Raw genomic sequence first — 14,562 nt, forward strand, 5'->3', positions numbered from 1 at the left:
TCAAGTTAATTACAAATTAAAATTGAAGAATAAAAACGACAACTAATAAATACAGAATATACGTCAAATAATTAAACTTGCAAGACAATCAAAGTCCCAACAACCTAAATTATCCACACAAAACAACAAAATTATATGATGGATTTTCTACAAAGCACTAATTAAAAGTGTTTGTTCAATATTTTAGTATAATTTTCTAATAAACATATAAATAAACCTCCCAACTTTCATTTGTGTAATAATACAAAAAAGATTTCGAGAAATTAATATCTTTATAAGAAAACTCAAACAAACTTCTCAGCAGTGTACTTTTGACAAAAATCTTATATTTCCTCAAAAAGTTTTACTTTTTTAAAAAGAAAAAGTAATTCTTTATACTTTTCAGAACTATGTCAAGGTTTTAAAAAGAAAATAATTATTCTTAAAAACTTTGTTACTATTGTGTTATGCCGCAGTAATCTTTTTACATGCGAATAACTAATTTTAATTGTTTAATTGGAACGGAAGGCTTGCCTTAAGAGATTTAAAACTCAAATAAAAAAATTATATTATTATTTAAAAAATTGACTAAATAAAGTTTGTAAATTAAAAACATATTTATTACTATGTTTTAAAATATTATAACTATTTATCCTTTATAAATTGCTATTGATTTATTATTATCACTTTTATAATTCTTATATAATTTGTGATGATTGTTATTACCAATGCCATGACTGATTTATAAAAGATATTTTATATGAGTAAAATATAAAAGTATCCAGAAAAACAATTCTAAACAATTTTTAGGTGTAAATTCAGATTTAGTCTCCTTTAATTCTTATTTGCAATTTGTTCCTTTATTATTTTTTATGATTTAGCCCATAACTCTTTTCACAATCTACAACTTTAATTTAATCCTTAGATTTATGTATGTTAATCTTTTAATTGGTTAAATTAAAATAAACAAAACACAACTAAATCAAAGATTGAACAAAAAAAATACAAATCTTTTAAAATTTTAGACTAAAATTATGAAGAATAAAATAAAATTAAAAAAAACTAAAATGATGGATTAGAAACTAAATAAGAAAGGACAACACAAACCTCATAAATACATGGAACCTGGAGAACAAGAGGAAGAAATAGACTCCTGTTTATTTCTCATATTTTTTCCAAAAACTTAATCCAATATTTCACATGTTATAAATTGTAAAATAAAATTGAGTATACTTTTTAACATTTGAATTACATATTTTAATAATTTTTGCAGTGCATTTGACATACTTTTCTATGATTAGTTAAGAATTCTTTTACCATTTATTCAAATAACATACCTTTTATTCTTATTTTAAATTAAGTTACGAAACATTTCTAAAGAAATAATAAATATATGAACACGATTTAAAATATTTCCTTCAAACTCTTTAAAACACTAATTTATTATTAATTTATTTAAAACATAATTTATCCTTTTGAATATTTTCCTATTTTCAGCTGCAACATAATTTTTCTTTCTAAATTTAACAGAAATTTTTATACCTATAAACAAAACAAAATGTTAAATGCAATGTCACAAAAGTCCTCTTCATTCTTAATTTAAGAACAAATACCACCATGTATACTTGCGTGCATTAAGCAATACACAAAGAAGCCATTGCTGCAGATAGGCAGTTTCAATAACATAAATTTCTCTCTGTTTCAATTCAAACACTGCTCTGTTTGTAATCATGGACTTCATTTCTCTGTTCTTCCCTTTCTTCCTCGTCAAGCTTGTCCTCAAATTAAGGTATGCCAATTCCCCCATCATCACGCGTCTCTTCCAAGCAACCTTCCACCACTACCACCCCTAATCTATTTCCACTTTTCTCTCTATTTATCACTCCCCAATTTTCACAACAACCCTAATAATTTTTCTTTCTCTTTTCCAAATCTAAACACAAATCATGAAGCTTCCCTCCTTTCATCTCCACCCACAATCCCAAACCCACAAATACAACACTGCCCATTCAAATTCCCCACAAAAGTTTCAATTTTGATTTCTGGGCAATCCTTCATTCAATCTTTCCCATGCCACCTCAAATGCAGCCCTTCGCGGATTACCTCCGCACCGCGCCACAGGCAGACGGCGGTGAGAGGCGGACCCCACCGCTGAACCGAACCGTGAAGAAGACGCTGGTAGTAGAAGAGTCCTCCTTGGACAATCCGGATCTGGGCCCTTTCCTTCTGAAGATGGCCCGAGAAACAATAGCGTCCGGTGAGAGCCCGGTGAAGGCCCTGGATTTCGCCATTCGAGCCTCCAAGTCCTTCGAGCGATGTGCGGGCCCGGGCCTGGAGCTTGCCACGTGTCTCCACGTGGTTGCTGCGATACACAGCAGTTTGGGGCGGTTGGATGAGGCGGTTGAGGCTTTGGAAAGGTCCATTTTGTTGCTGGAAGGGGAAAACGAGTCGGGTCATGCCATGGCTCAGTTCTCCGGGTACATGCAACTTGGTGATACGTATTCCATGATTGGGCAGTTGGATAGGGCCATTTCGTGTTACGAGTCGGGTTTGAAGATCCAAATGGATGTTCTGGGTGAGTCCGACCCGAGAATAGCTGAAACTTGTAGGTAAAGTAACACTATTATCACCTTATCCATTTTATTGCTATGACCCACATGTCTTTTTACCATTGTGCTTGACCAATATATAAAAAATTATAATCTCAACTGTTAAAAATCCATCGTCTATATTATTTTAAACAATGACTTTTACAAGTTAATAAATTTATTATATAGAAATATCTGTGATTAGACAAGAATACTGTGTAGTTAGCACTTTCTCCCAAGTAATGCTCTCTCTTATACTGAATTAGTATACTGGTTCTTTGATTCAGTAGAACTAAAAGAAAGTTCAGATTTAATATAATCAATTTTAAATATTATTCTTTAAAAAGAAAAATTATTTCCATTATTTTGTCACAGTTTTTTTAAATGAATCATTTTTATTTCTAATTTATTCCTAGCTTTATTTTCTTTCCTTTTCAACTTTTTGTTATCTGCTGTCAAATTTTCTTAGAGAATTACTGACGAATGGGGCCTTGCTGTGTGGAAAAATAGAGCAGTGGGTTTGTTGTTATCTCTTAAAATATTACTTTGTTGGTATAAATCATTTATAGCCTTTATCTTGTGGGCATCACAGTTGCAGTGACAAACTGCATCACTGCCAATTTTGTACTATTTAAAATGTCAAATTATGAATCACTAATGTGCTGGACCCTATGTTGATAAGCATGTAGCTGTTGGCCATAATGGCCTTGGAATCTACTGTGAATCTGGGGATGTCAGTTTCAGAATCTAAGCATTTTCCTAAACTACAAGCAACTGATGAATTGGCTGAACCTTCTTGGAACTAAGCTATGATAGTCCCTCTCATACTATAGTACGCGTTTGATATCTACTTTCAAAGGCTCATTTTGGTTTCAGAAAGAAAAATAAAGAAAACAAACACTTCCACCAAGCTTATGTTTCACTACATTTAGTACATTCCAGATTACCAGCATTTCTTGAGTTAGGACCATAATGAGAAAACATCTCTCAGTTGTCTCATTTTTATTTTTTTGTGTTTAAAACACTTTGGAAAACCAAATAATTAAAACAAAAGTTTTTTTTTTATGTGAATTTGAGTGTTGGGATGTTAAAAGGCCAGAAGAAAATCATGCTTACCCTTATTCTTTCACTATATAACAAAATGTTTTTTTTACTGATACATTGACAACCAATATTAGTTATACAATCAGTCCACAACTTAATTACTTCTCAAAGTATTTTTAGTTGATAACGATTATTATTATTATTATTATTTTATTTATTATTATTATTATAAAAGGGTTGTATTTGAAAAAGTTGTGAAGGCATCATTTCTCTCTTTTTTTTCGGCATATACAAAAAGCTCCTTTCTGTTGTACTTGAAGAGAATGCTGCATCCTTTGACATGTACTATTAGCCATCTTCTGAGCAGCTGGTTATTAAAAGTGAATGGATAGCTTTAAATTCACAAGAGGCAGTATAAGCAAGGAGAATGTTTTTTGGATACGTTTAATCTTCTTTTTTTATTACACTGTTGGGATGAATAAATTGAACTGCTTTATTGTGAATTATGATTTCAATGAAAATGTGAGTTTTACAGTAAATGACATAATTTTTTAACCATTTTACTTAGCACTCTGACAGCACCTTAAATTATACCACTATTTTGGTGAAACCCTTGTCATATCATCTATTTTCTAAGTGAAACTCTGTGGAAGAAATAGTGTGTTCTTTCTGTGCTGTGATGGACGTAAGAGAATGGAGAAATTGGCTATACCATTGATTTGCTACTGTTTATGCTTATATATTGTCAATATCATGTCTGATTAATAGGATTAGAACACTTTGTGGTGCTGAAAATTTCCTAAAATAATTGATTTCCATGAAGGGCAGGTACTTAGCTGAAGCTCATGTCCAAGCCATGCAATTTGAGCAAGCAGAGAAGTTCTGCAAGAAGACCCTAGAAATTCACAGGGAGCATTGCTCTCCTGCTTCTCTTACAGAAGCAACCGACAGGCGTCTAATGGCCCTTATATGTGAGGCCAAGGGAGACTATGAACCAGCTCTGGAGCACCTTGTCCTAGCTAGCATGTCAATGATCGCCAATGCACAAGAAAATGAGGTTGCAGCAATTGATGTTAGCATTGGAGATATTTACATGTCACTCTGTCGTTTTGATGAGGCTGTTTTCGCCTATCAGAAAGCACTAACAGTGTTCAAATCCACCAAAGGTGAAAGCCACAGTTCTGTGGCGTTAGTCTTCATTCGCCTTGCAGAGCTTTACTACAGGACGGGAAAATTAAGGGAGTCAAAATCATATTGCGAAAATGCCTTGAGAATATACAGTAAGCCCGTGGTAGGAACAACGGCTGGGGAGATTGCAAGTGGGTTGACTGAAATCTCTGGCATCTATGAAGCTCTAAATGAGCCTGAGGAGGCATTGAAGCTGCTGCAGAAGGCAGTGAAATTGTTGCAGGATATCCCTGGACAGTATAGGACAGTGGCAGGAATAGAAGCTCAAATGGGAGTAATGTTCTACATGGTTGGGAGGTACATGGAGGCATGGAAGTCTTTTGAGAATGCCATCACCAAGCTGAGAGCAAGTGGGGAGAAAAAGTCTACCTTTTTTGGAATTGTACTGAACCAGATGGGGCTGGCATGTGTGCAACTGTATAAAATAGGGGATGCTGCCAAACATTTTGAAGAAGCAAGAACGATATTGGAGAGGGAGTGTGGTACATATCATTCTGACACTCTTGGAGTGTATAGCAATCTTGCAGCAACTTATGATGCCTTGGGGAGGTAAACATCTTTTGTTTCTATATACATCATTATGTGTCCCTTTTCTTTGGTTTTCCCTCCCTTTGCTGTGTCTTGCCAATACTTGGACTATCATCTTCCTCTGCACCATAGAATATCATCATTAACATTCATTATGCTGAGACTACTCTTTCTTGCCATGTGATGAGAGAAATGAGTGGTCCCCTCTTCATAATTTGACTTAAAAATGAAGCTTGGTGATTGTGCATATCATTTTGTTATCCATGAAGTATTAGGATATAATGTTGAGATGATTGTTTCTTGATTTTTTAATATTGTTGTTCACAGAGTTGAAGATGCCATTGAGATATTGGAATACATACTAAAGATGAGAGAAGAAAAACTTGGAACTGCTAATCCAGATGTTGATGATGAAAAGAAGCGATTATTTGAGCTTTTGAAAGAATCAGGAAGAGTTCGGAATAGAAAGGGAAAAAAATCTCTTGAAAACCTTATAGATTCCAATTCCTTAAAGATGAAGAAGGAAGGAAAAAAGAGATGGGCTGCTTTTGGCTTGAGAACTTAAACACCAAATATAAACAGTCATTTTTGTTTTATTTTCTTATTTTGTTTCATCTGCTACTCTTGTTTAAAGTGAAAAGAGTTAATGTTTTGTTAATAGCATTTAATTTTTATAAGATTAGTTCATTGGAAATGACTGTTAAAGTAGTTGAAAAAGGCATTAATATATCAAATAGTGGTAATATGTGTGAACTAACATGATTATGAATAGATGGAAGGGGTAAATAGAAGTATTTTTAAGTAACAGTAGATATCAAGAGAGAATATCATGATTCAATTGCTCGTCTTGCATATGATAAAAAAAGTTGAAAAACAATTACTTTTATAGGCGTAGAATCTATCTTTATAGTATTTACATTTATTAAAATATAATAACAATTATGAAATTTAACTATGTGGTTATTTGATTTATTTATAATGTTAAAAAGTTTGAAACTATAAACCTGACAATAATTATTAAAAGAGATTATAATATTTATTTATTTGACAACATTTTAACTGTGACGTTTAACATTTTTATAATAATAAAAAAACCAGAAAAAGCTTATTCCAACTAAATAAAAAATATTGGCTAAATTTATGTAAATTTTATATTAAACTAAAATTGAATAAAATCACATAAATAAGAAAATCCCAAGTCGCAAACACTTATAATATAAATACTCTAGTAAGTTTAGAAAATCAGTTCCATGGTTTTCAAATATAAATATAGATGTCATTGAATCCTAAATCTAAGAATAATATATTGAAGGAAAAAAAATATATTTAGTGTATTAGTTACTTAAACAAAATTGAATGATGGAAATAAACAATTTATAAATGTTTCGGTAACGAGGTTCAGGTTAATAATCTGGTTGTGTTGTTTAGAAGTCAAAATGCTATGTTGGATGGTTGATTTAACTGTGCAAATATTTTAATTGTCAAAGTTAAGTTAACGTTTGATACTTATTAAATGCATGTAACTTATCTCTTTATTTCAAATATAAAGATGTCAATTGATCCATGATTCATGAGTTAGTCATGACCTATTTTAAAAAAAAATCTCATTTTAGGAAACCCGTTAAGTGAAGCTAAAAAACCCAACCTTTAAAGCTTCTTCTCAAGTAGATTTAGATGGATTTGGATCAGATAACTTTAGTTTTACTATAAAATTTTAATTAACTTTTAAAAACAATATCTTATATACTTTAAAGTATATATTTTAATATTTATCTTAATAATCTAACGAATACAAATTATTAAAAGCAAAATATAAATAAATCAATAATTTTACAAATTAAAATATATGAAAAAAATAAAATTTTATAGGTTAAATCCACGAATGACTCTGTCTCATTAATGATAACTTAGGCATTAATAATATAATGAATACAAATTATTAAAACCAAAATATAAATAAATTAATAATTTATACAAATTAAAATATATGACAAAAAATTAAAATTGTATAGGTTAAATCCACGAATGGTTCTGCTGACTCCATTTTAAAAAGGGTTAAATATGTTTTTCGTCCCTTAAGTATCACACGATTTTGGTTTTAGTCCTTACTCAAAACTTTAATGGTTTTTAGTCCTCGTAGTTTTGAAACTCTTAGTATTAGTCCTTAAAAATGGATGACGTTAAATTTTAGTTGATGTGGCAAACGGCAAGGACAGGTTTGATGTCAGCTGTCGTGCCACGTTAATTGTTTCATTTTCCAAGTTGAACTCTACGGCGACCCAGAAGCTTCCTGTTTCTGCCCCTCACCCTCCACGCCCTCCAGCAGCACTGTTTAGTGGGTCGTTCCTGCTGGGTACACGATGCGAAGCTATTGGGCTTGATTCACGTTAGTCTCTCGATTGTCCTCTCTCACTCCAATACCTTCCAACACAGTGCTTACCTTGAATGCTTCATTTTAGGAAGATAAAAGAAAGGGTTGAAACCAACACCTTGAGTGCGTCGAAATACTGAGTGATTGTGGTAGAAGTGGGGTGGGAACCAAATCAAAGATGAAGGCGCGGCCCAAAGCGGAGCTGAACTTGCCGATTAGAAGACCCACCTGAAAGTAAAATAAGAGGTGGTAGTTAGTTAGATAGATATTTGGGAGAGTGAGAGTGTGACAAAGATGGCATTGGAGAATGTGCCTCCGATGGAAGTGCGGATTGGCTGAGGCGATCCTCCGCCAATTTGAGTCGGGTTTCTTCTCCGATCACTGCTTTCGCCATTGCTGATTATTCAATTGTTACTGTCACTAACAAGTCCAATACTTCATAAATCTGAAACACGTGAATCACCAGTTTTATGCTTCAAATTCCGGTCACTTCAATCCTTGAACCCTAACTAGGTTGCCTTGTTTATGCAGGTTCAGACAATGTTTTCCCCTTTTGGTAAACCCTCCAATCAATTTCTGATGTCATCTATTTAACATCTCCAGATTTTAAGAACCATTGTACATTACGATAAATACAATTTTTAATATATAAATTATATTTTTAAATTGGTGCTGTGAATTGTTGGATGGGTTTCTTCTCTGGAGCGCGATTTAGGGTTGTTGTATTAGTTCTGTCACGATTGGAGGCGGCTTGCGTTGGTGGCGGCGGCTTGCGCGAGAACGAAGTTGAAAGGGAAGGTCGCAGTAGTGGAGGAGAGGAGGAGAAGAGGGTGGTGAATGGAGGACACTTTCAATCTCAGAAATGTGGCACAGCGTGAGAAACGTGGCAGAGAGTGCAGAGCGCAGCTGGACATCGCCGTTTGCCACATCTATTAAAACTTAACGCTGTCCATTTTTAAGGACTAATACTAATAGTTTCAAAACTACGAGGACTAAAAACCATCAAAGTTTCGAGTATGAACTAAAACCAAAATCGTGTGATACTTAAGGGACGAAAAACATATTTAACCCTATTAAAAATTACAGGATAGAAGGAAAATGTTTATTTCAAATTAAAAGGATTACGAGTTGACCTATGTTGTAACTATCACAGACCTTTATATTTATATTAACATGAATTTTTATTTTAATAATAATAATAGATGATAACATTAAATGTGGTTGATTAAAACTAGAGTAGTAACATTAAATGTATTATGTACTTTTTCTATATAAATAAACAATTAAATTTATTGAAATTTTTTATAAAATCTATTTAGTTTGATTAAAATGTTTGTATATAATTAATTGACAAATTAAAAGCATTTAGATTTGTAACAAATTAAAAGTTAATTAAATTTTTTTGTATTTAAAATAAATATTTTTTCTAAAAAAAACTCTTGATCACATGCTTTTTGTAGATATTTTGGATTTTTGTAGATATTTTAGTTTTGTGAGCTTTTTTTATGCAGGTTTTTTGGTCTTATAGATTTTTTTGGCCTCAACCCATATGGATGAGGACCAAACCATGTTAAAGGACTAAGGGTGTTGCTTCCTCCACCACCACTCCTTGTTCCCTCCGCCTTCTTTTACAATTTTTTTTTTAATTACAAAAGTAGTCTTTTTTACTTTTAACCCTATTTATTTATTTTATTTTGAAACCCTAAATTTCTACCTATTTTTACTCACCCATTTTCACTACACAACCCCCCTCCCCACTATCCCAAGTCTCACTTTCTTTCTTTCCAGATTCTCACACCCTCTAACTCTCACCAGATCCGTTTCTTCTCATCTCCCAATTATTACTTCTCTTCTCCATATTCGTTTGGTTCTTCTTCATATTCATTTCTCTATATCTGTTTGGTTTCGTGGTGCGGTGGTGTGATTTTTCGTGGTGCAGTGATGCGAGGTGTTTATAAATATTTTATGACTAACATCATAAAAAAATAATTTTGTTGACATTGATAAAAAATTCTAAATGACATAAATGGAAACATATATCATTAATGTTGGTAAAAAAAAATGATTGCAAAATAAATCTAGAAATTAACCACAGTTGATTTTTAACATGAGAGAAATATTCATTATTATTAGTAAAATGTGTTAAAGTATTTGTATCTCAATTTCAAAACGATAATGTAATAAAAAATGAACAATGTATACATGAATTAATTAAAAAAATTTCAAAAGTTCAAAATTCTTACTACTTAATTATAATTTAAAATTTTCCAAATTTAAATGATCAAATTCCTCTCTTAAAGTTTTAAAATTTCAATATTTTAATTTTTTATTTAAATGATTATATAAAATGTTTCAACCTTTTTATAAAATTAACTATCCTCCACAATATTTTTTCTAACACATTGCGACATATATTTCTTCCTCATGTATCAACATTTTTTATGTGAGATTGCATAACTCTTCGTACGTTGGTGTGGGTAAGATAAACAATCAGAAAGTTCAAAAGATACAACAATGGAAAGAAGCATAAAAAACATAAAGAGACGGAAGAAAATGAAACATAGAAACATGGGTCCATCATTAAAATGGTTGTGTTGTTTGGGTGATGAGATCGAAGAGAGAAAGAAACAGCATAACTATCAATAACAAATGCTTGTTGGTTAAGCATAAACGAGACCATCACATTCATGTAGGAGATTGGAGTAGATAGAAGTTAAAAAATATTAATCCTAAAAATAAAATGGTACTGAAGGGTAAAACAGGAATAAGAAGGTGGAGGAAGGGATAAAACAAGAATGAAAAGGTGGAGGGAGCAAGAGGTGATGGTGGAGGAAGCAACACCCAAGGATTAAATTGACGAATCAAACCTTTTAGAATGAGTTTTTTTATTAATATTAACTTAATCACAGTGCATTATAGAGAATTATTTATTCTTAAATTAATTCATATTAAAGTTAATATATTTGATTTAATTCATGATTTGTTTGGTATCCAACCAAACTTACGGATTCAAATTATGGCTGATTGTCCAGTGACTAACCAAACGATTATACCATATAATAACTTTATTGGGTTAAATATGTTTTTAGTCCCTAAACTATTGGTCATTTCTGGTTTTCGTCCCTCTTTCAAAATAAGGTACAATTTGGTCCTCATTCTTTTCAAAACTTTAGTTTTAGTCCTCGAAAACTAACACCGTTAAAAATGTGCTGATGTGTCTAATGTCTCTGTCCACGTGTTCTAACGTCTCTGTCCACGTGTTTTTACAGTTAAAATGCAAAGTTAATCCAACATTGGTAAAGTTTGGTTTATTAGTTTCATTGCAAAGTGTTGTCTGAAGGATTTGAGCAAAGACGAGGTGGAAAGAAGGTTCAAGCTTGGATATCACCTTGTTGGGCATTGTGGAGTTGGCCACAGAAGTTCATATTCGTCTTTGTTTTGGTTTAAAATGATGGATGGATTTGGGGATATAGGGTTTTGTTGAAGGGTTTTGGTTTTGAACTTGAGTTTCTTTCTTAATCACTTTTGAAGGGAAATGAAAGGTGATAGAGGAGGTTGCACACCAAGGAGCATAGGTTCTGGAATGTCCCAAAAATGTGGATCCTCTCACTTAGCTTCAAAAAAGTGTGGTTGTGGGGAAAGATTGTTGTTGTTGAAGGCAACTACATTGAAGAACAAAGGGAGACTATTTTATAGATGTAGAAATTGGGCAGTAAGTGAGAATAAAAGCTTTATTTATTGTGTTGAAGATTGTATTGGTGATTTGTAATTTTCATTTGCAGAGTAATTCAAGCTGTAACTTCTTTGAATGGGTTGATGAAGGAGATTTCAAAATGGAAGGAAGCTTACAAAGGAAGAGTGAAGAAGTTGAAGTGTGTATTGAAAATGTTGTGTTGGATCTAAGGAAGAAGAAGGACAAGTTGAAGAAGAAATTAGAGGAAGAGAGAAAAAATTTCAAAATGATGTTGGTGTTTTTTGTATTGTCATGGGCATTAACAGCTATGTTTTGTATTCTGTTTGTGTTGAAGGTAAATTGTAATTAGATAGGTTGTGTTGTGGATGTACAAGCAAGTTTTAAATTGAATAAAATGTGGAAGTTCAGTTCAATTGTGCCCTGATGGTTGTGTTATGTGCATTTGTGTTATATACTTTGGAAATATTAGCAGCTTTGACTACCAATTTTACAATGCAGACTGTGCTCTTGTTTGTAAAGCAAGCTTTGACTACCAATTTAAGATGTTCAAAAAATAGTGTGACAAAATCCAAGCTAATGTTCAAAAAAAGTGTGACATAATAGAAGCACAAAATCACCAAATTTTGCAACTTATCAAAAAAAGTGTTCAAAATTTGGGGGTTTAAATGTCAATTTTGCAGAAACGAGTTTGGAATGTTAATGTGATGATTTGAGCAACTTTGTTTTACCAAATTTGACATGTACTAACTGTCAGCAGAGGCTAAAAGCTTCCAGATGAAAATATCACTGTATGAGTTGCTCTTTAGCACCAAAAGTGGTGGTTTGGAATGGCAAATTTGCAGAAATCAGAAACTACCACCAAATTGTAGCTTGTTCCAGCAGCCAGCAGAGGGACTAAAACCAGAAACTGCCATCAAATTGTAGCTTGTTCCAGCAGCTAGCAGAGGGACTAATACTAGAAACTGCCACCAAATTGTATGAAAAACCAGAAACCTCAAATTTTTAAACCAATTTAGCAGTATGAAAAACCAGTTTAAAATGTATAAAGACACTAAAAGGAACATAATGAAGCACACTTTAGCAGACACCAGCTTAACCAGTTACAACATAAGTAAAAGCAAAGCAAAGTGGTCCATATTGATTAATAAAGAAGTCGTACAAATAGTGGTCCCAGCATACTTTAAAGGGTTACAGTCACTACAAGACAAAAAAGTGGTCCACTACAGCCACAACTTTAATTACAACTTGCTTGAGAGCCTACAACCACTACAATTTGTCTGAAATTACATCCTTCAATTACAACTTGCTTGAGACCCTACAATTTGTCCAGCCACTCTTGAGGATGCTCTTCTTCCCCCTTCACGCATAGTTGCAGATCCTCCAACTTGTGATGTTGATGCAGCCCCAGCCCCTGCATCTCTGGCTGATCTCCTTCCAGCTTGTGATGCAGATGCAAATGCCCCCCTTCCAGCAAATGATGTAGCCCCCCTTGCAATTGATGCAGATGCCCCCCTTTCAGCAGATGCAGCCCTTCTTGATGCAGATCCAGGTGTTGATGTAGAAGCCCCCCTTTTGTCCTATGAAAGGAGTAAGATAGTTAGATAACAAATAGTTGTAAATAAATGAATTTGTAAATAACATTACCAAGAAGATTTACCTTGCTTTTCTGGCTCTTTTTACACGTTCTTACATTGTGTCCATATGCATTGCAAGTGCTACATCTTATAGCAATATTGGTCTTTGACAATTTTCCATGGCTGACATATTCATCAGCTTCTCGTCTTCTTAATTTTTTTGGCCTCCCAGGAGGTGTTTTGTAAATGGGAGGTAGTAGTTGTGGAGAGTCAGATGTAGGCCAAAATTGTTGTCCATTGATAGGACTTATAATTGGTGCATAACAAGTTCTATAGGCATCTTTCTTATAGTAACGATGAACATAATGTTCTGGGTTTTCTGATTTGTAATTAATGGCAGCAACAACATGTCTACATGGTATTCCTACCAAATCCCACAAGTAACAAGTACATGTGTGATTACTTAAATCAACAACAAATTTATCCATGGTAAAGCCATGAGTTACTTCCCCTCTTCCTCTTCGTCATCTACTACCAAGTCTTGTACTTCAACATTTCTCTCCACCCCACCAATATCTTCTTCATCCATAACAACCTCTTCCTCCATCTCCTGTACTCTTACTTCCTCTGCCTCCTGACCAAATGTAAGAAAAGTAATTTCCTCTACCTGACTGGGTTGGCCATGTTGAACATAGATTTCAACTTCCTCCTTATTTGCAAAGTTAGCCAACAAAATGGCTTCTCTGTCATCTGTTAGTGGTCTGAGGTTGTTCATTGCCTTTTGTTTCGAACCCTTCCACCAAAGTTTGAACTCTCCACAGTACTTGAATTCTCTAACAAATCCCACCACTTCAAAGTATGACCACATGTCGGGATCGATTCCCCTAATAACATATATCTCTCCTCCCACATATTCTAGACCCTTGTTCTTCATGAACTTCCCCATATGATACAAACACACGTCAAAAACCATTTTTCCTACAAGGTCAAATGAAAACTACCCACATTAGACTGACAATGCACAGCGGAATGCCCATTACACACACAATTGCTTTTCTTGTTCAACGAATCACAGAGAAAACAAATTAAACTTAAACTAAAAAATTACCTTGCTCAACGAACCACACAAAATCACCTTTTTTCTTCAACGAACCACCTCAACGAACCATAAATAAATCCCTTTCTTTCACGAACCAAACGCAAAGAACGAACACATGAACCACGAAAATGCACGCATAGATGAACCACAAACCAAACCCAAAGAAAGAACAGCAACACCAACACGAATTGTAACTGATTTTGAGTACCAATTTCATTCCAGATTAAAGAGGAATCAGTTCCATCCCCAGATGACTTAACACACGTCAACATAAAAGCAATTACACGTGGACAGAGACGTTAGACACATCAGCACATTTTTAACGATGTTAGTTTTCGAGGACTAAAACCAAAGTTTTGAAAAGAATAAGAACCAAATTGTACCTTATTTTGAAAGAGGGACGAAAACCAGAAACGACCAATAATTTAGGAACTAAAAACATATTTAACCCAACTTTATTCAATTACTATTTAAGCTGTAATTTCTCACAAACTACA

General features: G+C 33.4%; 1 protein-coding gene across 1 annotated transcript; it reads left to right on the plus strand.

The window, feature by feature from the left end:
- Positions 1 to 1,582: 1,582 nt before the first annotated feature.
- LOC108319265 (protein KINESIN LIGHT CHAIN-RELATED 1) lies at positions 1,583 to 5,985 on the plus strand. Its single transcript, XM_017550338.2, has 3 exons — positions 1,583 to 2,588; positions 4,440 to 5,348; positions 5,655 to 5,985. The coding sequence occupies exons 1-3, from the start codon at positions 2,050 to 2,052 to the stop codon at positions 5,890 to 5,892; spliced, it is 1,686 nt and encodes a 561-aa protein (XP_017405827.1). The 5' UTR covers positions 1,583 to 2,049; the 3' UTR covers positions 5,893 to 5,985.
- Positions 5,986 to 14,562: the final 8,577 nt, after the last annotated feature.

The sequence above is a fragment of the Vigna angularis genome, chromosome 9 (genome assembly GCF_016808095.1).
Source record: "Vigna angularis cultivar LongXiaoDou No.4 chromosome 9, ASM1680809v1, whole genome shotgun sequence".
NCBI lineage: Eukaryota > Viridiplantae > Streptophyta > Magnoliopsida > Fabales > Fabaceae > Vigna > Vigna angularis.